General features: G+C 40.7%; 1 protein-coding gene across 3 annotated transcripts in view; it reads left to right on the forward strand.

Moving 5' to 3' along the window:
• fam172a (family with sequence similarity 172 member A) overlaps nucleotides 1-22928 on the forward strand; it is a 190853-nt gene extending 167925 nt beyond the window's left edge. For all 3 annotated transcript variants that reach the window (XM_054772503.1, XM_054772504.1, XM_054772500.1), the window contains exon 11: nucleotides 21268-22928. In XM_054772503.1, coding sequence (XP_054628478.1) covers nucleotides 21268-21431 — 164 coding nt within the window. In that variant the 3' untranslated portion in view covers nucleotides 21432-22928. The remainder of the gene's footprint in view (nucleotides 1-21267) is intronic.
• The last annotated feature ends 251 nt before the right edge of the window (nucleotides 22929-23179 follow it).

Genomic DNA, 23179 nt, shown 5'->3' on the forward strand with positions numbered 1-23179 from the left:
TTTTTTTACAATTATTATATATGTTTTAGGGCTGTAAAACCCCTCACCACACACTTTTCTCAGACAGGCAGGAACATTTTCTCACATTTTTCTCTTGTTTAAACACTCTCACAGTTCAGGTTTTGTTTGAATTTTAATGACCAACCTACTAGGTTGGACACAATAAATTATTAAGTGACTCACGCGTGTTTTACTCCTGTGACCCCGCCTCTTCGTCCTACCTGGTGCCGTTCGGCTGTAGCGTTTTTGTAGTTTTGTTCAAACATATTGCTCCTGTCATTGTATTTTACTCTTCCTCATCACCCTCCATGAACCGAAGATTAATTTAATAACTATAATAAAAATGTTAAGAACAACAATATATGATAATTACTAATCTTATTGCCGACATCACCATCATTATAATAACAATAACACGACAATACCATACACAAATCAGTGAGTTATGTGGGGATGTACGCATGTACTGTGAGTGCGTATATGTATGCCTGTACACGTATGTCTGTAGGTGTGTATGTCTATATGTATGCATGTACATATGTGTTTATATACTGTATGTGCGTGCATGTGTGCATGCATATTTGTCACTGAGAGTCTATGGAAGGTGAGGGACTGCTTCCCACCACTCTGGAAGCCCCGCCTCACACAGCCAGCACGGGCCCCCACCACCAGAGAGCCACCAGCCCCATACATTGATACATTTTGATACTCTTTTTTTTATTATAATTTTTTCTTGCATATTTATGATAAATAGCACACAGCTCACATCGTTGTCTCCAGTGTGAACTCAACAAGGTTGAGTTGGCAGTTAGTGGAAAAATAAAGAAGAAGGGGGAATAATAGAAGGGTTAAAGCAAAGTGAGGGAGAGCACATGAGGTGAAAAATGTCAGAGAGGGAATGGTGTGATAATCTGATTAAGAAAGTATGTAAGGAAGGAGTGGGTAAAGTCAAGAAAGAGAAAAAAAATATAAAGACATGTTGGCTCGAGTGTGTAGGAAAGAGAAAAGCGCAGCCAGCCAGAGAGAGAGAGAAAGTTGGAGAGATGATGCTGTGGATGTGGGTAGACTGTAACATCACACTGTAGATTCCCTTGTGGGACAACCATAGACGGAGCACTCTCCCTGTTGCATGCAGCAAGAGAAGGCTTTGCCAGCACGCAAATGTACAAGAGAAGAAGGAGAAACGAGCAAAGCAGAGAAAAATGCATCTCCCTCCCCAGGAGACACAGAGGGAATTGTGTGCTCACGCAAACACTATGTAGCTGGTGCGAATGGGTTGCGGATAGCTGAGGAACAAGGCGAGACCACATTACATAGAATACATAAGGAAAAGGGATGCTGGAGGAAAGCAGACACAGAGGAGCAAAGAAGAACATCTTTGTCAAGTGGAATTGATCCACAACATCATGTTATGATAAAGACAATAAGAACTTCTAATCATACACGACTGTACTAATTCAAGGAACACATGAAAATCAATTGCTGATATGCTTTCACTCTTTGAAAGACCAACTCTGTAACCTCCACCAGGGAGATTTTGTTTTCATTGGTGTTGGCATGTATGCAAGGGAGCAGAAGAAAGAGAAGGCGCACTCACAAACTATTCACAAAACTTTGTGGAGGGGTGAAGCACGGGCTAAGGAAAGCCCCATTACATTTTCACTTCAACAGAGTGTGTATCATGCATAAATCTTAATGTCTAAATTCATTCTTATGCAGGAGGTGGGATTGTTTAGCCCTGGCGGAGGTCTGGACTTCATTGAAGAGAAAATTATGGCATAATAAATAAAAGGTGTAATCATGTCACGTACCTGCCGAGAGCTGATAAAGCTGTTTTTGAACATCGAGATATAAATTATACATTGTAAAGAGCACAGGTGGACGATTTGTTGACAATTGTTTAAATTATTGATTAAATTTTAATCGCGTAGTTTCTTCTCTTTGTTCTTTGTTTCTGGCATTCTCAAAAAACCTGCAACAGAATGACTCTCTAATAGGGGTTTAACGATTTGTTTTAATAACGATCCGATTCGTATCACGATTCTTGGTTGCCGATACGATTGAACGACAGATTGGTTCATTTGGAACGATACGATCCGAAAGATTCAGTCATTTTTTTAATCGATTCAGTTAAGTTTCTAGCTAAAAATTCAACCAGTGTGACTGTGAAATAAATACCTGGATATTGGACAGTGCAGGTAAAGTTTCCTAGATTCCCATTGTTTTTTGTAAGGAAATCCAGTATAAATTATTAATAATGGTGACATACTTAAAATAATAAAATAAAATAAATTATCAATGAGTACAAGAGTGAGTTAAAAATGCAATCCAAAATCAAGATGAACAGAGGGTGGTATAGCTTGCCATGATTAATTATTTACTTTAAATAGTGCAATCCAAACCTGCACTTTGCACCCAAAGGTGCAAATTCCTCAGAAAATGAATGTGGTACGGTATATTCAATTAGGCGTTGAAACTTTCTCACCTGTACGGGCTGAATGAACATAACTCATGTTTATATTACACTTACTTGGTCACCTAGTCACAGTCCGTCACATCTTTGCTACTACAAAGTGACGTCAACTATCCCACATTCTTAATCTCGCCACTCCGCATTTGTTCTGCCAGCATTGTGTGTGCCTGTGTATGCATGTGTGTCAGGGATACACATTCATGACTGACGTGTTTCATGTATGTGCATATGTGTATGCGAGTGTGTCTGGAAATAGTGATTGAATGGGAGATGACAATGAATGAATTGTGTGCGGGAATACACTGTTTTCCACAACGTCGGCAAATCATTCTCTCAAAACAATGCTATACTGGCCAAATCATGCAGTCTATGAGCCAAATACTATCAAAGGTAATTGTTAAGGCTTACCTTTGAAAGGTTAAACGAGTAGTACACTTCCATGCAGCACATGAATGAGGTATCTTCTCCGCTTCGACTCCTGCCGCATCCAATATGGCGGCGACGTTGACGTACGGCTCAGCGTAAGAAGAAGGAGCGAATCAACTGTGTTTCACAGCTCCGCTACAACTCCCTTGACCACCACATACCCAGGAGACGATGACGTCACAGACAGGCAAACTGAATCGAGTTTAAAGTCTTTATCATTAAAAGTGCTAAAACACACACGTATCCATATAAAGCCTGCCATGCTTGAACCCAATACTTTATTTCCTAGTATCGATTCAATCAATTGATTACCGTTTAACGATGTTAGATTGATAACCCTAACCCTAACTTGAGAACCCAGATTGATGTAGTTGAATCGTAGGAATATTAATGTATGCATCGATGTAGTGAATGAATCGTTACACCCCTGCTCTCTAACTTAACTCAAATGACCGTATTGTATTTGTTTGTGGCCTCACCATATCGTCATCTCTTTTCTTACTGTCCCGTTGCTGGCCTTTCGGCAGCGTCTCTATTGAAAGGTACCCTTGGCTAGAGAAGCCCGAACTGAGATTTGATCAATGTTCCCCTCGTTCAACTTGGCCTCTTCTGTTTTGTTTTAAATGTTTCTTCATCCCTTCTGACAAGTGTGACGCTATTGATCAGTTTATTCTATTTGCTTTGACCTCTCTTCATCTGCTCACAAGTCAATAGTGGAGGATTGAGAGAGTGAGTGAGCACCTCTGATGACCTCCTCTCCCTCAATTTTGTACCTCTCACCTTGTCCACATGTAGGCAGTAAACAAACGACCACCGCTGCTGCAATTCTGATGAATCCTGAAGGTCATGGCAGGACTGTGCATGTGTATCTGGTGTGAGCTGATGCTGTCAGATAAAGGTCTTAAGCACTGTTGTAGTGGATGCTCTGTTTTTTGTTGGTGTGTCTGTGCCAAGGTGTGTGCAGATTGTGTCACCTCTTCAGGCGATAATAGTCACCAAGAAGCAGGGGTCAATGGTTTGTCCTCGGTTTGTGTACCAGTCTGCTTTTTATTCATGTTGTTTGATCCTGTACTAATTAAACACTTCTGGATGATGGGCCATGCTCAGAATCAACATGAACTCATAATAATTTTGTCGCAAATAATTTAATAAGTCACTATTTCTGAACTATTTTCTATAATATACCATACCTGCATAATCCCTTTCAAAACAAGTCTGTTTGTGTACTTAAGTGTTTGTCATAGATTTTGGCTTCTGAATTAGCTTAGTTCAATATATCACTCTCTTCTCCTCAGCTTTGCTTATTTTCAGGAGTGAGTTCATTTATGGAGACCAGACTGGGGCTGCAAACCCTTCCCTCACAATGCAGCAAAAGGAGATAATTATCCTTTTTTGACTCACACATTTTGATGAAAAAAATGCAAACAGCTGGCGCTGGAAGCAGCTTATCAAAAGGTTAACCCTTCCCCACAGTTGTCTGTGCCTACAAAGGAGAGCAATTCCAACCACAGTGGCGGCAACAGAACACGGTGTCTTTGCCTGCTGTTTGGTTCGGCTGTTTTCAACATTGTTTTGACCCGCTGGTTGCCCAAATGGGTTGTTTTCCACAAGTTAACTTTCAATCAAGAGACAGACCAGCTGTTGTTTGTGTTGTGATCCGTACATCATTTCTCCAGCAGCCGCCTGAGTGCACAGTCACAGCAAAATGACACATAATGTATACGCTGCATTCAGTTACTTTGCATTATGAGCCTTAACAGCTTTGCCTTGTGGACATTTTAAAATCAATAGGATGTAAAACAAACATGCAAACCACTTGTCTCTTTCTTTGCTAATTGGAATCTAGTCTCTCCCATTGTGCCTTTTCCAAATGACAAATGCACACAATCAGGAATGTGCTCAAAAGCACAGTGGTACCTCAGTTAACGTCCGCTCTCGGCAGGATGTACTGGAAGCCCTCATCAACAATAAGTTCCATCCTGAAGAATAACAACGTAATCAAGTGAGCTAATGTTGCGAAAGGAGTAACGGTGTTAACAAAACAGAGACCACAAACCATGAAAGGTGTTCAGAAGCTGATGCTGTTGTAGATTAACGGCTCGTGGGAGCTAGTCGGAGCTAACCTGTTGCAACGGTGAAGCTGCTGGATCTAACACACAAAACGCCTGCAACACCTGTTGATGAATTTAAAGCAATCAGAGGCTGGTTGGAAAATTTAACAAAAAAAGAACAGGCATACACAGCGTCATCAGGCATGGCAAGTTTGCAAGTGCAGACAAACGTGCCGCCAAACTTTGCAAAGAGCGTCCACTTCAGGTAAAATGATGTTTAATGTACATTTCTCCATTTCATATGTCATGTTTGTGGCATTTGCTTTGGTTTAATTCGGAACGTCTGGAATGGATTAATGACGCCTTTCTGGTCAATGAAAAGGGTCTGTATGTTTTGGAAACAACATGATGAAAACTCAGATAGCAAAACTTTTGTATTACATTAAATCCATACATGGGACATGTTTTACCAATGTTCTTTATTATGTTTTTATCTGTTAACTTTAAGTCCTAGTGTTATATTCAAGAATAACTAAGTTTACTGTAAGGCCACTCGTTTGCGCAAATCACTGCTGTTCTTTTGAATTTTCTGGAAGTGACTTTATTAAGCCTTCTGATTGGCTGAAGTGGTCCTATTGTTAGGGGTTATAACTCCACCTGTGGCTTTGGCATTTACAAACAAAATGTTTTCACCTTGGAGAGGAGGAAAAGTAAAATGTAAAGAAAAACGGGTGTAGTTATAGCCATAGCCTTAACCTGAAATACTCATTGTGCGTGTTTGGATTGTTTCATTGAGATTCACAAATCTTTGCCTTTTCCAGCGTCACATACACGACTGTCATTCATTCATGCAACACACATGCACATGCATGCCAAGCTAAAACAGTCACCCTTGAGGCCTTATGTAGAAGTAGCGCTGCCTGGGAAAATGATAGCGAGAGAAAAGAGGCTCTGGAGAGAGAGTGAGAGTTATCTCGTTCGATGTCATTGAACGGGCGCCTCTTTTCTCCGTGCGTCCCCCCTCCCTCACCCCCTCTCGTCTTTCTCTTCTACAACTTGCATGGCTCCCATCGAGCTTGCCTCCTCCAGTGTTAGTCAGACAGTCCAAGGACAAAGTAGAGATATGCTGGGAGCAGTGGACTGTCCGTCACTGAGTCTTTGAGGCTGTTCTCCCCTTGCTTGTCCTGACAGTTTGTAGATGAGTCCCTCTCCATTTAACCCCCGCTGACGCTACATCACGCACACAACACTTATCATGACTTACATAACTAGCACAATGCAGGATTTAAGACACCTAGTGTGCAATACAAGGCTTGCTACTATTGAGGTCACACCCTTGTGTTTTACCACTCTTGCAATCGCTTCATTTTATATTTATAGAATCCTCAGTCAGTCTGTAAAAGAGTTATGAAGTGTAACATTTTACTGATTTGATTGAATAAATGTAAATACAACTGGTTGTCCTCCTGGACTGGCAAGTCTTTTTCTATATCCTTCATCGTCATACGTGTGATATGTGAATGAATACTTTGCTATGTGACATAACTGCTGGACACAGTAGAGATGCAGTAAATGTACATCGTACTGGAGAAGCATTATAAAAACTACTTAGAGTCCTGTATTGACCCATTGTTTTGCCTCTGACATACGTGTGCATGCCAAGACTCAACACCTAACCATTGTATTTACAGGTGTCCATAAAGCTATTCGTTCTAAAAATGTCCATTTTGAGGTTTGTCTTCAAAAAGTTGGCTTTTCAGGCTCATAAATAAAAAGCCAAACTGACACAGTTTTTATCCATATTTACTTACAGTGGTATGTACTGTATACTGTGTCACCATTAGTAAGTCATGCAGTGTGTTAATGTAGCCTTGGTTTGTCTGGCTAAAGCAGACGTAAGCACATGGCCCGAGGGTCTGTGACCCTGAGACACTCTAACACAGACATAAATGCACACACCTACACAAAACACCACTCCAATGTCTAACCTTCTCCCCTCACAGCTCACACATGCACAACCTCCCTCCGGTAGACGGACTTCTCCCTCAGTGTGTGTGTGTGTGCGTGGGTGTGTGTGTGTGACATGGTTGCTGCGTTCTCTCAAACAAACAGGGGAAATCCTCCTTGTCTTGCCTGTCCATCACAGGCCATCTCACTGTTCCAAGGCACGTGGGCGCCGAAAAGCCTTCCCCGACCTTCGGGGCCAGGCTCCAAACTCAGGAGATTTCCCCACCACACACACACACACACACATGTATATCTTGCACAGGCTGCTTGGCTCCAGCCAGGTTCCCCTGACGCAGGGACACACGCAGACAGGAAGTTAGAAGGGAGGTTTGTGTCAATTTGCTTCTCTTTAGAACACTTTGGGTCTGACCCGCTCTCCAGCATGTCACTTCCTCTTGCTCCATCATTCCATAAACAAGCACATCCTTGCCACTGAAGGCTCGCCGGCTCGCCAACACTAATAACATTACTCATGTTTTGATTTGACGCTCGACAGCTACGTGAGTTTGGGGGCGGTGTAGGTACGTAGATGTTTGTGTTTGTGTTATATGACTGAAGTATGACAAAACAGTGTGTGTGTGTGTGTGTGTGTTTCCTTCTGGTGTTTTCTGATTACAAGGATGGAAGATCTTCATCACAGAGGAAACCATGTTAACCTGTCACCTTCTCCTCTCTCTATTTATCTTTTGTGTCTCCTTAAAGCACACACCCACACATGCACGAGCTTGCTGGCGTGCACACACATTCCCTCACACACACACACACACACACACACACACACACACACACACACACACACACACATACAATAAGTAGGAGCCGTCCACTGATCTTGTTGAGTGTGTGTCAACTCCATTAGCACATTCCCCGATAGGGCCAGAGCCCTCTTATCTATGGCGACCCATTAATTGCACTTTGTTCCCTTAAGTGATCTATTTCAGACTTGTCCCGCCCATAACACCCACTCCCCGCTATCTCCACCCCTGCCCTGCTCCTCCCCCACCTGACCTCTCTCTTCTTCTTCCTACTTCATCCTCTCACTTCTCTTCTGCTTCGTTCTTTTTTGCAAATAAACACATGCACACACAGACACACAACCTTCCCCTCTTAGAATCGCTCAAGATCCCAAGGTTGTAGCTCTATATGTGAAAAGCAGGTGTGTGTACGTGTAATCACATGTTGTACTTCTCATACTGTCTTGCCCACACTTGTTTTCCCATTATGAATGGTTTCCAAATGGATTAAAAATGACTTATTACGTGCTTGTTCATGTGTTATAAATACTTAATACATTTATATTAGTCCTATAAGATTTAAGTGTGGCAGTAGCTTCAAACACTTAAGTAAGTCGTTTATTAATAAAATTATATTAATAAAAGCGCTTATGAGATTTTATAAAAGTTGTATGTTTTACAGCGCATGTCAAGTGAACTAGGGGGAGAAAATGTAGAGAAACGGCAAGTTGGACAGCGGCAGTCTAGGCTGAACTCATCTGAAGGCACGAAGCTCCTTAAGACATAATCATAACACACAAAACTACAGCTTAAGGAAAGATACTACTGGAACAGCATCTGAGAGACTTTACAGTACATGCCTCGGTAGGTGCTGTTGTTTTGGTTAGCAACTGATTTAGCAATGAGGTTCAAATGGGATCAGCAGTTAGCCCTTGTCAGTGTGTACCTGAACTCAGGTAATTGCATTTACCAACACTGTAAACAATTGCGGTTAATTCACGACCAATTTGCGAACAGTAATATACTGTATTAATATAATACGGTTTATACTGTAGTTTGCAATGCATTGTGGGCTGTTCAACGTGAAGCAGTAACATACCTTAAAAGGTAGGTTTCATTGAAGCACAAGTATATATGTTCATTGGTGTATAAATCTGCAAACTAACTCTGGCATAATGACTTTTTTTCTTTCCTTCTGCGCTTTAATAATCAATGTTGATTACTGACATGAGTGGCCAGCCATTGCATTGACGACCATTCATACGCTGTATGTGTGCCGTGCAGTCTAGAGACTGAAGTGCGAGTCATGACTGCTTTTCATCCAAAGATACAGTATCACCTAACGTATGTTAACAAGATATTTCATCTATTTTCATGTAACCACTGATAATAGTGAGTGCAGAGTGATTTTGCAGCCCAAGTACTGATGAATTTGATGGAATTAAACATTTCAAAGAGTGTCATGAACATGTCCCTTGTGTAAAATGCCTTTAGGGACCCGGTATTACCTTGCATTGGACAATGATTGTGCCATTGGACTACACATTACTTTCTGTTGAACTTCCATAACCCGGTTATCGAAGAAGGCCTGTGTGATCACCATGGCAGTATGTGCACGGGAGTGTGTGGGGTCTCACTCTCAAGGCTGTCTATTCAGTGAGCACTGATGCTGAATGCAGCCTGTCTTTCTTACAGGTGCAAGGGGAGCCTTTCTTACCCCTCTTCGCCTCCACCACCTCTTTTGTCACTCAATGATGTCTCATATTGTGGAAGAGTGCATATTTGTGTGTGCGAGTGTGTGTGTGTCTCTATGCCTAGTATTGTCCTTAAGGTGCCAAGGAGTATGTTCATGTGTGTGCACCGTGCATGTGACTGTGCATGTGTGTTTGAAACCTCATTGTGTTGAAGTGGGGAAGAGGTTGTGTGGTTGTGCGAGTAAGAAGTGTAGTATGGTGAGGAGGTGCAACGAGGCAGCCTGTGTGGACTTCAACTTTGAATTTGGTTATATAGACGTGTGTGTATTCATGTATGCTCCATGCCTTCCTAAGCAAGGTTGGCTGTGCCGACCTATGCCCTACCATCATGACAAATGTGTGCGTAAGCATGTGTGTCACTGTATATACGTACATTTATGTTTATGCATGTGCATAGATGCAATGTGTCTGCATTCATAGACAATCTTTGCGGGTGCCTCTCCTTTCAGCCATGCTGCTTTTGAGACACATTGTGCCTGGCCATAGAAACAGAAGCTCTCCATTGCTCTTCAATAGGGCAAAAACAAAAAGGTGTCAGGCGAGCTAGCAGCCCCGGAGTGTTTGCCATTTAAGTCGTGACCAATGGTGCTGCAAACGGAACAAAGGACCTGGACAGGGAAGGAGGCCGGTGCATTGTTTACAGTTCTAATGTCTGGGTGGCACTCCCCAAGTGTACCCATACTCATTCAGTATACCCTTCCTGCCCATGTGTATCTATAACACACGGCCCTCTGTGCTATATTCAATAAAAAGTATTCTTTTGTATTTTATGTGTTGATGGGCTTTCCAACTAAAATTCGTACTCCTTGTATTGATTAACATTTTAATCCAGGGGTGAACAAAGTGCGGCCGGGGGAGCATTTGCAGCCCGCAGCTGTTTTTTTTATTAGCGAGCTGATCATTCTACAAATATACTTTAACAAGAAAACTAAAAAAAAACAACAATAGCAAAAACTGAAAAATCAGAAATAATTTTACAAGAATAGAGTCAAAATACAATATTAAGAAAAAAAGTTGTAATCTAACAAGAAGAAGTCGTAATTTTACAAGAATAACATCGGGACATTATGAGGAAAAATGTCATTGTAAGCATAAAGTTGAAATATTAAAGAAAAAGACCCTTTTTTTAAGTCGTAATATAATGAGAAACAAAACAATGAATAAAGTTGTCATTTTTGGAAAATTAGGTTACGGCAAAAGTTATAACATTATGAGAATAAAGTCAAAATATGGGAATAAAGTCATCAGTATAAGAAGAAAGTTGAAATAGTTAGAAAATTAAAAAGAAAATAGCAGAAATGGAAAAAACAGCTGTAATTTTTCAAGAATTAAGTCCAAAAAAGTCGTATTCTAATGAGAACAAAACTTGAATTTTGGAATATTATTTAGTGGAAAAAATAACATCATTTTAGTTGCACAGATTTGAAATATTAGAAAGAAAATGTTATTTTTAAAAGTCATGTTATGAGAAACAAACTAAAGAAGATAAAGTTGCAATTTTAGAAAAGTAGCTTGGAGAAAAAAGTATTATGTACAACAGTATTATGGGAATAAAGTCAAAATATTAGGAGACTAACGTCATAATATTACGAAAAGAACATGTATGAATGTTTTTTTAAGAAGAAAGTTGAAATATTTGGAAAATGTAAAAAAAACAAACAGCAAAAACGAGAGAAAAGGAGCAAAGCTCGAAGCTCATACTAATAACACACCTTTTCAGCCATATCACAAAGCTGAGATGCAGTTTTTTCTGGAAACTATAAACTTCTTATCAACATGTGTTGGTTTACAAAATACCAAAGTGGTCCTTGCATCCTTCCATTTTTCAGTACGTGGAATTCATGTCAGTCAGTGATTTGAAGTCTCTATCCACTCAACTGTTCCAGAGTGGATGTCACAGATTTTCTCTTCAATGTATAGTGTCCGAGCTTTTGAATGCCACTGCATAAAAGCTATTCATGTTAATATTAGTCACATTGTTAATTTGAGGAAATATGTGATGTGTCCAACCAATTAAACATCACAACTCACCTTCCCTCTTGTTTTGGAGAGTCATCACTTCAACATGGAACAGAATTAAACAATTGACACTGAGCAATGCTGTCAAGGCGAGTGCATGTTTGGGCTTTTGATTTTTACCATAGAGAACAGGGCAGAGTGTGTCACCGGTATCAAATAGCCTGTGCAGTCCTTGGACTGGTGTTATCTTGTAAATACTCTGCTCCAAGTCTATAAAAGCGAGGGTCCTTTCTGACAGCCAAGGCCACTCATTCACATCAGTATAAAAAAAAGCACTCGGAGTACTGGGTGGGAGGCAGGAGGGAAAGATAGAGGAAGGGAGGGGGGCAAATGAAGTAAACTAGAGGACCATACTTTTTTTTGTTGACGACCTCCTTCAAGGTTATGTGTTCACTACCAGGGCAGCTTTCATGAAATTTGGTTAAAGGGTGCATTGTTTCCCCTGGAAAGAGAATACAGTGGAACCTCAGTTAGCGTTATTAATCCGTTGTACAAAAACCGGAGTCATGGTTCCCGTAGGAAATAATGTAAATCCAGTTAATTTGTTACAGACACCCAAAAATATAAACAGAAAAATACATTTCATAGACAATAATTATAGTTTGACATGCATTTCTCTGCTAAAATGGATAAATTAACATTTAACATCACTTTTAACTTTTTTGATGACTCATGTTGAGGGCAAGGCGAGAGGAGGAGCGGATACGCAGGAGGGGAGAGGAGAGACTCCACAATTGACTTAACCCGACTTGATCCCCACCACCAACTTCTCAACATTGCTATAGCCAAGAAGGCATGGACAATGACTGTGTGTTCACGCAACTTTATGTACATCAACGGATGCAATCACAATTATTCATGGCAAACAAAACACGGTTTTGTTTGGTGTCCTGCTCCGTCACTCAGATTACCTTTTTCCTAATACAAAAAATATTTACATATTGCTTAATATTCAATCAATTTTATTTATATTAGGCCAATTCACAACAGAGGTTATCACAAGGCACTTCATACATGAAGCAGGTTGAGGACCACGGTCCTCGTACATTTGAGAGAACCAACTGAACCACACGTGAGCTAGCACTTGGCAACAGAGGCAAGGAAAAACTCCTTCATAGGAAGAAACTTTGACTAGAACCCAGGCTCTGTGGGGCAGCCATCTGCCTCGACCAGTTGGGTTGAGATGGAAAGAGAGAGAACAATGGCACACCGGTCCAGAGTCAGTTGAGAGAGAAATCCTGTAAATGTTGATTCAGCGCATCCCTTAAAGTCATGGCATTTGCCTCCTGTCTCATTGACAACACATCTCCACACTAGGATGGAATTTATTTTGATCTTCCCGTACATCCTGGCAACATCAACCAAGCGTACACCATCTTCGCACTTTGTTGTGAGGTCTTTCTTGAATTCTTGAACTGGTTTCCTACTGTCATTATCAAATGACTGGCACTTTCAACTTTCTTTGGCCCAAGTGGCGGGGTATTTAGCAGTAAAAAAAGTGCACGAATAGTCAGTCACCAACTCATAGTGAGCCTTTTTGGGGGACTGGATTTCCATAGTTTGTTTTAAGTAATGTACGATAACTGAGACTGTGTATGAAAACCGGGTCAATTTTTTTTTTGTTGTTGAAAACCAAATCATATGAAAGCTGGGGATTTCGAAAACCGAGTTTCCACTGTACTGTATAAGGTATCTAGCATTCTGTAAACTCTCGATTTCTCTCTCGCGATTGTTTTTTTTTTGGCCCTTTTTTTTTTTTTTATTGTAAGTGAGTACCTTCAGCGGCCCCTGTAGCTATAGTGATTCAGGTTCCTCATCTCAGGGTATTTAATGAGTTCTGCCTTGTTTTTGTCTGACAACAGCACACAGTAATAAGTAAAGTAATTAAAAGCAGTACGAGGAGGGGAAACGCAGAGCCCACTTAACTGACTAGCATTAAAAATGATTTGCATTCGAGAGGAAGTTGCCATAGTGTTGTTTTGAGTAGTTGTCTTGTTTTTCTTCATTTTTTCATGCTTATGCGTCTTTCATGCTATATGTAGAGGTGTCTGACCTTAATGTAGATCTTATTAAAAAGGAGATGCTTACTGGAGTATAGTGTAAACATAGATTAAGAGTCCATGTTGTGGATGTCTTCACCTGAAGTGGAAATTGAGTGGTGGCATTAGGGAGGGGGGTATAGATTTAGATTTAATTAGCTTTTGGAGCAAGGACAAGGTTTTTGTTTTTTCTTCAAGAGGACAGAGTTTCCATGGCAGTGTGGCTACGCAGCTGTCACCTGCCTGGGCTCCCTTTGACCTCACCTCAGGGCCAAACGCCATTCTTGACCTTTCTTCAGATCTGCGAGGAAGAGGAAAACACGCAGAATGACACTACACACACACTGTATTCCCCATGAACACACACACACACACATCACGACAGATTGTCTAATATCAGAGAGCGTCAGTGGCGGAAATCCGAGCGTCTGACAACCAGGATACAGATAGCGATTCCCCTCCGCTGATCCATGGAACAGATAGTTTCCACAAACAGCAGCTCGGCTAAGGTTACATCCAGCCAGGGCCTGCTTGACAATGCGCCGCTCGGCCCCACACCAAGATTAAACAAAAGCTTAGGTTACCGTCGTTAGGAAATTGATAAGAAGATGCTTTGTTTGTGTTCCATTTTGATCAAAAAGGAAATGAGAAAACGTTTGCTTCTGCATGCTTTAATATAGTGTGCATCTGTCTTGTTAGGTACTTTTTTGTCATTTTTATTCTGTGATTAAATCCTTCTCCTCCTTCTTTTTAAATTGAAGTTCGTTAAATGTTTAACCCAAATGTCAGTGCAGTTGATTCATTGTTTAAAGCAATTCAATTCACAGACAACAGTGTCCTGCCTCTACATTCCCCATGTCCCTAAATCCGTTTAATAAATGTAGTAAAGAGATATGCCTCCTCCCCCCTTGAAGTGTAATTACCAATCACCAAAAAACAGAGTTTGATTCAAATAAAATGGGCCATTTGTACACAACCAATTAATTGTTGCAACTTTAAATAATGTCGCCCAGATGGAACCTAATTATAGCCGGCGTGCTTTGATTCAGTCTTTCTGTCGGAGTATCACTCGGGGCGTCACTTTGGCTTTTCAGTCACCTAGCATTTGTTTTGAAATTGGTGACAATCAGAGCAGATTACCATTTGTAACGGCATGCAGTGTTTGGTGCGCAGGGAAGAAAGCATGGCCCATAGCTATGGAGGAGTTGCTGTGCTTCCTTTTTAACAGCTCCACTCTCTCTTGTTCCCGTTCCCTGCTGCACACAAACGATAACAACTGTGTGTGTTTTTTGTAGGGAGATGGGGGTTACATGAGAGAGTGAATGTGTGTGTGTGTGCGTGCGTGTGTGTGCCTTCCATGAGGAAATGCCTACAAGTGGCAAATCTCTGTGTTTCAGTATAGTCAGAGAGGGATCAAATAGTCAGTCATTATCCTGAGAGATCCACAGTGGCTGTGACAGAGGACGACGAGGCTAAATATTTGGGATCAGATACACTTTGTGGCTGTGGTACAAGTCATACAGCCTCCACGCACACAAGGACAGGAGTAGGACTGAAAGTCTGTCCTGACCCAAGCAGAAAGCATGCAGCAGGAGTTTTCTTGCCAGCCATGTTTTCGTATTTGCATCCCATTTAGCAGTTTATTTGTCCCAAAGTTTAATAGGATTTGTGAACAATAATGCTGTCTGAATAGTGGAAATTTGAAATATTTTGGGTTAATAATTGCCATGAAAAATGCTAATTTCTCTGGAATTATGGGAGTGTCTGTGTGGGGAAAATATACAGTACATAGTGACACAATGTGGCCCAAGATGCTGGTTGACATCTCCTTTCTTTGCATTTCCAAACTATTTTTCACATTGGAAATAACGAAATAGAAATAATTTTTTCCAAGACCAAACTGTTGCCATCATAAAAGCTTTATTGAGTGTACTGGCAATGTACTCCAATGTGACGGTCATTTGCTTTGTGTTCTTATGGGTCACCAGTGTAAAAAGAAGTTAACCCTTGTATACTGTGAAAACAATACAGGTGTGGAGTTGATGCTTTTGTTTCCCCTGAATTCTCCATGTCAGCCGTCAGTGTTATGGGTCTCACTGTATCAGCATTATTGTGTTTGCAGTCAATCCCAGTCATATTGCATTTACCATACACTGCAATTATAATAATTGTGTTCAAATAGTTTGGTGGGCAAAAGAACACACACAAGGTAACCACAAGGTAACACAAGTGCAAACGTCCCTAAATGCATAATGACTGATTTTATTTTTGAAGTGTTTTAATGTTATTGCTCATAAATGAATCCACTTATCTCTTGATAAACATTTTTATTCCGCTGCTAAAACATAACCATTTAATGTTTATGGGTTCACTTCACACACAAAGTGTATAGCCGGATGACACCTCATTGATCCCTCCCATCGTTTAAAGATATTACTTTGATTTGTGGCATAGCTGAGGTAATCCCCTCTTACACTCAGCCCCACCCTCTCAGTCTTTAGTGGCTGGTGAAGGCTGGTCATTGGGGTTCCGCCTCTAAATCAGTGATCGCATCGCATCTTTGACAACATCCATTAGGCGCGGCACACTTTGGCAATTACTGAAGGGTGTGCATATGCTGTTAAAGGCCTATTTAGTGTGTTAGAGCTGGTTCTTGTATGGGATCCTTGTGAGTGGGTTGGACCTCAATTCAGAGCTGCCACCTATAAAGGGGTGGGGCTTAACGCCAGAGTCATCAGCAGGGCATGAGCTCATCTGCATATTGGGACAGTGACGCCCCCCTGGTGACCCTGAACTGCAGTGGGATAGGGTGGAGAGCCTGGCGGCGTTCCGCGGGAGTTCACCACCAGTTCAGGGTGAACGGGAGAGCGCTGCGGCATTGATCGCTTTTGCTGGAGGGGTTAAAAAGGACAAAACACAAGAAAAAAATAGTGGTGGGGATATTTTGCCTCAAATTGGCTATAAATGATAGATTAGGGGTGTGAGAAGGTTGTGTTTTGCTTTTTCAGAGGTGCATGTTAAGGCGAGCCCTGCACAGGTAGTACACTCGCTGCTTATTTGCTCCCATGATTGTCAGCACGCTAAATTTGACCCAAGGCACTGACTGAGGTCGACCCGCTATCGAGATCCCCACCTCCATCACAAACTCCTTGAACACAACTTTGAACAGACACCTGTGAAGTTTACGCTCAAGCTCCAGTCTTGAAGCCATACACACAAACACACACATGCACGCACGCCATCTCTATTAATGCATCCAGGCCGAGGTCAATCTAATAAACATGGGGTCAGTGCAGTGGTCATCGGAGGCCTGTCTACAGTGAGAGAGCCTTTAAGGTGCTTTCTAATTGTATCCCTGTGGCCTTCTAGTCTAGCTTTTTATAGCCAATCTCTTGTACACAGCAGAGAGTGGAGGAGGCAAGGGAGGAGGGAGAAAGGAAGTAAGGAAAGGATTATATCAAGGAAAGCTGCCGTTTTCTACATTTTTTGTTCTTTTTTTTTTTTTTTGCACACCGCATGAACTGATTTTAGATACTAAGCTTATCCTTTTTTAATCCTCCGTTGAAAATTAGTGGAGCCTATTTTAATATTCTTATCGTCACAAACAAATACAGGTATAGTAACAAAAAAAAGAAGTCTTAAGCGTGCCCAAAGAAAGGTTCAAAAAGGAACACACAGTACTTCCAGCAGTGTATTCACTCATTCTTCTGTCTGTAAACACAAAAGTCCAAATATTCAACACACAGAAAACTTTATCTCTCTGGGAGGTACAGAAAAAAAAAACTCTCCTCAAGTTCAGTTCCATGTAAGAGCTAAGCAGCTTTAGTTTCTTGCCTTGCCTGCAGGTCCACATGTTCGCATGACAATTTATTAGGAAACAAAAAGTTAAGTAGTGTATCGCATTCAAAGTGGGATTTTTGCAGGAACATTTTCATCACTGAAAGATCAGAGTGCATGCACAAGTCCCCCGCAGTGAAACACACCAAAAGAGTTCAGTACTTCTGCAGTCCACATCAGCAGGAATTCGAAAGTGTTGAACATATTGACACAAAAACTTGACAGCAGTGAAAACATGATACTTTTATTGCATCTATTAGCTAAATAGCTGATGTCTACTAATTACGAGGGTTGGGCATCGAGTCTCGAGCATCGATGAGAACCGGGACTAACATTCCGATTCTCCCAGGATTGTTCAAATGTTTTTATTTCGATTCCTAGATGCCCGATGCCCACTTCGCCGCACGGAAGAAATAGCCGTAAACACCAACGAAGAAGAAGCCAGTGAGCTCCAGCAAAGAAGAAGCAGCTAAAAAGTTTGGCTTAACGTCATAAAAAAGAGCAATTTGCTCAGTGCAACATTTGCAACACAATGATATGCAAAGGACAGTGCACGACCAACATGCTTCATATTTATATACTGGTTGAAAATAGCCCTGTAAGAAATTTATAGTAAAGTTGATAAAAAGTTCATATCATTATACAATTCATGGAGAGGTTCAGACATTCCATCCAAAAGGAACTGTGGTTGGCGCCCTCATGTAAACCACGCAAACTTGTATGACCCTTCCTTTTTAGAGCATTGGAATAGAGAATCGGTAGGAACCGGATTCGAAACGAGGAATCGTTCAAATTCAAACGATGCCCAACCCCAGTCATGAGACACTCAGTTCACGACACAAGACAATACACAAGATTGGGCCTAAGAGAAGGCGACGAGACGAGATTTTAACATTACTTTTGACAAAAGTACAAAGAAAAAATGTATGACAATATATTGCAATTTACTCATTTAATTTCGACTACCTTACACTCTTCTGCCCACAAGACATTTTTTTCTGAACAAGAACTCTTGTCACCTTTTAATCTCGCGAGATCTTGTGACACGAGATCTTGTCACGCCCCTACTAATTACCATGTAATACTTTTTCTATATGAAGTTCTACGGGCGTGTTGTGTTGTGTTGCGGCATGTTGTCGTATGGAATGGTATGAGGTAATGTTATGGTTGTGGTATGGTAAGATATGATCTTACGTTGTGGTATGATTTGGTATGGTGTTATGTCCTGGTTAGAGTGTTTTGCATTTTTAACGCTTTACTATACTCGCAGTGGTTACATTCTCGTTACACTGCAATACAAAATAGTTTTGCATTACATCTTTGGCATTTGTGTTCTTTTTAAACTTGCATGACTGTTAACAATCATGAAATTCTACTTAAAGCATTGCCTGTATGATGGCAACAGTTTGGCCCTGAAGTGGAATATTTGGATTTCCTTTATTTAGTATGGGATTTAGGTTTGGCTGTTTATAGTGTTATATAGTGTTATAGTGTTATAGTGTCGTTTTCAGCTTCAAACTACAGTATTCTTATGGACGACTCTCCGATGCCAAGCCAGGTTCTTGTTGCAGCAGTCACTATCTTAGAAGAAACACAAGTAAGAGGGCAACTCTTAAGGAACCTCAGGTGCATGTACCAGATTTCAAGATGTAGTGTGACCCTAACTTGGGAACCAGCTAACCTGGAAGGAAACCCTGCCACAAACCAGCCCACCTGATATACCCCTTAGTTACCTCTCCCCACTTCTACCTCGACTTCCCTCAATCGACTCTTTAGAATGAAGCACTACCGCTCCACTGGTTTTGCTTAGTGCATCCTTTGTGCATTTTGTTGGAAGGGTTGAAATGGAAAGGAGGCCATGCGGTGGTGTTGATTGCCAGCTATCTGCTTGGATAACATATTAAGCCTCTCCCATTGGACCACCGGGTCATAGGCTGCCATGACTCTCATAGGCCTGAGGAAGCAACGCACCAATATCTGAGCATCTTATTTCAAGAGTGCAGCATCCCTCTGACAGACATTTTATTACTTTTTTTACATTTCAAGGTCAGTTAAATGTCTTTTTGGCCCATTTTGCTTGAGGAAAAGAAGCTGCCTATAAAAATGCTACACACCTTGATGGGGTGTTGCTCTCCTTAGGCTACATCCTGCCTCATTACACAAATATACATCACTTATGATTAAAGCCAGTAAGGATAAGCATTCAAGTTTTTACAGCTTGCAGTTGGAAAATATGCATAAAAATGATAGTATGGTCAAAATACAGTCGTCCCTTGCCACATTGCGGTTTAAATTTTGCGGCTTCACTCTATCATGTTTTTTCAACGTATATATTAATGAATAAATCATGCTGTTTTGTGGTTGAAATGGCCTGTTATTAGTCAAAAAATATGCATATTAAGCAAATGATACATATTTTTTAAATTAACTGAAGTGTAAAATGGCTACGTGAACTAAAATACAAATACAGTGGTGTCCGTTCCAGAAGGTCTGACTCAAACCAAAACGGACTCTAACCAAAGCAAATTTTCCCAGAGAAAATAATTAAAATCCAATTAATCCGTTCCAGATACCCAAAAATGTTAACACAAAACACATTTTATAAAAAAAATTATTATAGTTTTACATGCAGAAAATTATTCAAAAACAATTACAAATGACACATGAATGGACAACTGAACATTTAACACCACTTTCACCTATTTTTGTTGGGGAAAAACCTCACAAAACCATCAACAAAATAACCCAAAATAAACACCTTATTCTGCTACAACCACAAATAACAAAAATGTAAACAAAAAAAAAAAAATGTATCAAACTAAGTATCAACACCAATAAACACGTACCTTGTCGTTTAATATAGAAACTGGCAGCAATGACGTTACGGGAGTGCGCCGGCGAGGTGGTAATGTGTGCTATGTTTGACTCGGGTTGCTGCCAACATGCTACAGTAAGTTTGAACGCGTATGTGTGGAACCAGAAATATGTTAATGAATGTAAAATGAGACATGCAGAAACCGCGAGTGTCACCCTTGATGCGCCACCGGGTTGATAGGCTGTTACGTGGGAATCGCACTAGCATGCATCGCAGCCGATGACGGAGCCACTCCCGTCACATTTACATACCTCTGAAATGACGACAGACTTCTCTTGAAGCCCTAAAATGGGGAGGTTTTGCACCCTTGTACGGTCAGTCCATGTGTTTGTTACGCGGTGTATCTCTCTCCAACTCTATAAACAACCTAAAATGGCACGGCAGCCCACAGTGCATTGTGCAGTCACGTATAAGTGTCGTGAGATTTTGTTTTGGCTGTGTAAACAAACCGGATGGTATTTTGGACGCTAAACAAGCAGGTGAACGCACGGCAAGGCAAATTTTTTGCAAAAATATTGGTTGTTAACTGAAAAACGCGCTAACTGGGGCGGACGTTAACCAAGGCACCCCTGTAGAAGCCACTAAGAAGCGCATTCCAATTGTGAATTGAAACTTTGGTCACTGTCACTGTGTCAGTAATTGTTTGGTGAGACTTGATCTTCGGAAGTACAGGCTTTTATTGCAAATTTAACCCTACTTTGCGGAAATTCACTTATAACGGTCACGATAACCGCGATAAATGAGGGATTTCTGTACTCACTTGCTTAAGAATCATACACATAGTTTATCTCCGGTTTTCTTGTTTTTACTGATTAGGAGAAAGTCATGTATACATGCGATGATATCAATGATGTGCTTGCTTTTTGTCTTGACATTTTTGATTTTGTAATATAATATACACTTCCTCTGTTCATGTTTTTTTCGGCATTTCAACTCTTCAGACCCTTCAGCACTTACATGCTATCTCTGAGGGAATTATAGTTATGTTCGGTTTTTATTTGAAGTATTTTGAAGCCTTCTCATGCTAAAGTGTGTATATGTTATTTGTGTAGGCACTGAGCGACATGAGTTGACCTCCTGGATGAGTTTCGACTCCATCTTCAGGTTCTTCAGCGAGGTCCTGGAGATGAAAGAAGACGAGGAGGCAGAAGAGACGTCCACCAACACTGTTACCACACGCAGCAGCTCCCTCAAAAGCAAACATCAAGATTTGTAAAAGAATAACAACAACACTGACTTGGGGCGAGACTGTAGCGGGTGGGAGGCTACAGATAAAGGAGGTTTCTCCTCCTTTCTGATATTTTTTTTCTATCTTCTCTAACCTCCTTGCTCTGCTCCCCGTTCTCCCTTCCAGCATTGTTGTTGTTGTGTGAGACAAGAGTCCAGGGTCAGCGTGTGTTCACAGTAAGAGTTTGCATTACGTCAAGATGGGCGCAGCCGTCCAAGCAATACTTGCTGAAGTGTTTGTGCTTCCCGAGGGCTTATGGACAGTGGGCCGTGCACCGTGCCTTGTGGAACACCATTGGACTATACTCCAGATTCAGCTGCTGAAAATGTCTTTTCTGACTGATAGCATGAAATTGTTTTTCTTTTTTTTTTTTTTGTCTCTGCTCACCGTGATTGTTCATAGTAAGCGTGAGCACACGTTCTTAACTGTTCACCATACAAAGGCTGTTGTTTTTATGACTTCTTCAACTTTTAAACTCATTTACCGAGATAAATTTAGATCACCTGTGCTGTTGTACTCATCTATGCATTCCTCTCCTCTTCATATCTTTGAAATGGATGTCTGCGGGTGATTGGATGCGACGAAACAAATAAAACAAGCACAATGTGCGCTGCATATTTACAGTGGGGGTCAGTGAGCATATTTAAAATCACTTACAGTCAAGCATCAAATGGATTTAAGGGGTATCTCATTTAAACAGGAGCCATAAGACAGCTCTCAACACTCATAAAGCCTCAATAGATGACACATGTCAGGAAACCCAAGATCTCAATATTATTCTAAGCCTGAATGATGTTAGAGAAAAGTATAACATTTCTATTTTTTCCCCCTTCTACTTCTTGTGTTCTTAGATGTGACAACTCCCTGCTCAGCCGCTCTTAATCTGACTATGTGACACAAACATTATAACATTTTTTTTAAGTTTTATAAACCAGTCAAGGCTTAACAGAATACATTTCTAATGTGTCACGACATTAGTCAAATCTTACACAGCCATTGCTAAATCTTATGATACCTTAGACACTTCCTTAAATATGTACTTTCCCTTATTCCCCCCTCACTTCGGAAAGGCGCGATTGTTTAACTTTTAACTGTGAAATCCTCTTTCTCCCCCAAGCCCACTATGTGTGTGTGTGTTAATGCTTTTGAGGATTATCTTCGTGCCGTAATGAGACAAGTGTGGCTGATGGTTGCAAGGCCTAATTTCCTTTTAATTTGATTCCCATCTCTCCTGGTTTCTGAAAAAAAAATGCCTTGCTTATTATTTGATTTGATGAATTTGGTTTCCAGATACCGTTGCTCATCTTTCTGCTTTTCACACAAAATCTGCTCATTTTTCCCCACTTTATAATTTGTACATTGTTGCCTGGAGGGAACAAACAAGGCTCAGTGTCTCCAATAACAAACAAATGATGAAAGAGCAAAGCACAGTCTGTAAATATATAAATGGGGATTTATTTTGCCAATTTTCCCTTGAACACATTATTTTGGGGGGGAAATAGTGGGGGTTGGGGGGGGGAACCTTCTTTCACTTTTATCATTTTAATTTTCTTTATTAAAAGCTTAAATATCTTATTTGCCTCTAAATACGTTTGGATTTGTCAATAAGTTTGTTTGTTCTACACAATGATTCCTTTTATGACAATGTTAATAAATATGATTAAAAAAACAATCAAATGTCAATAAACTGTTTTTTTTCACATTACATTTTCTCATGTATTTTCTATGTATAGCGA

Source organism: Dunckerocampus dactyliophorus, chromosome 4 (genome assembly GCF_027744805.1).
Source record: "Dunckerocampus dactyliophorus isolate RoL2022-P2 chromosome 4, RoL_Ddac_1.1, whole genome shotgun sequence".
Taxonomy (NCBI): domain Eukaryota; kingdom Metazoa; phylum Chordata; class Actinopteri; order Syngnathiformes; family Syngnathidae; genus Dunckerocampus; species Dunckerocampus dactyliophorus.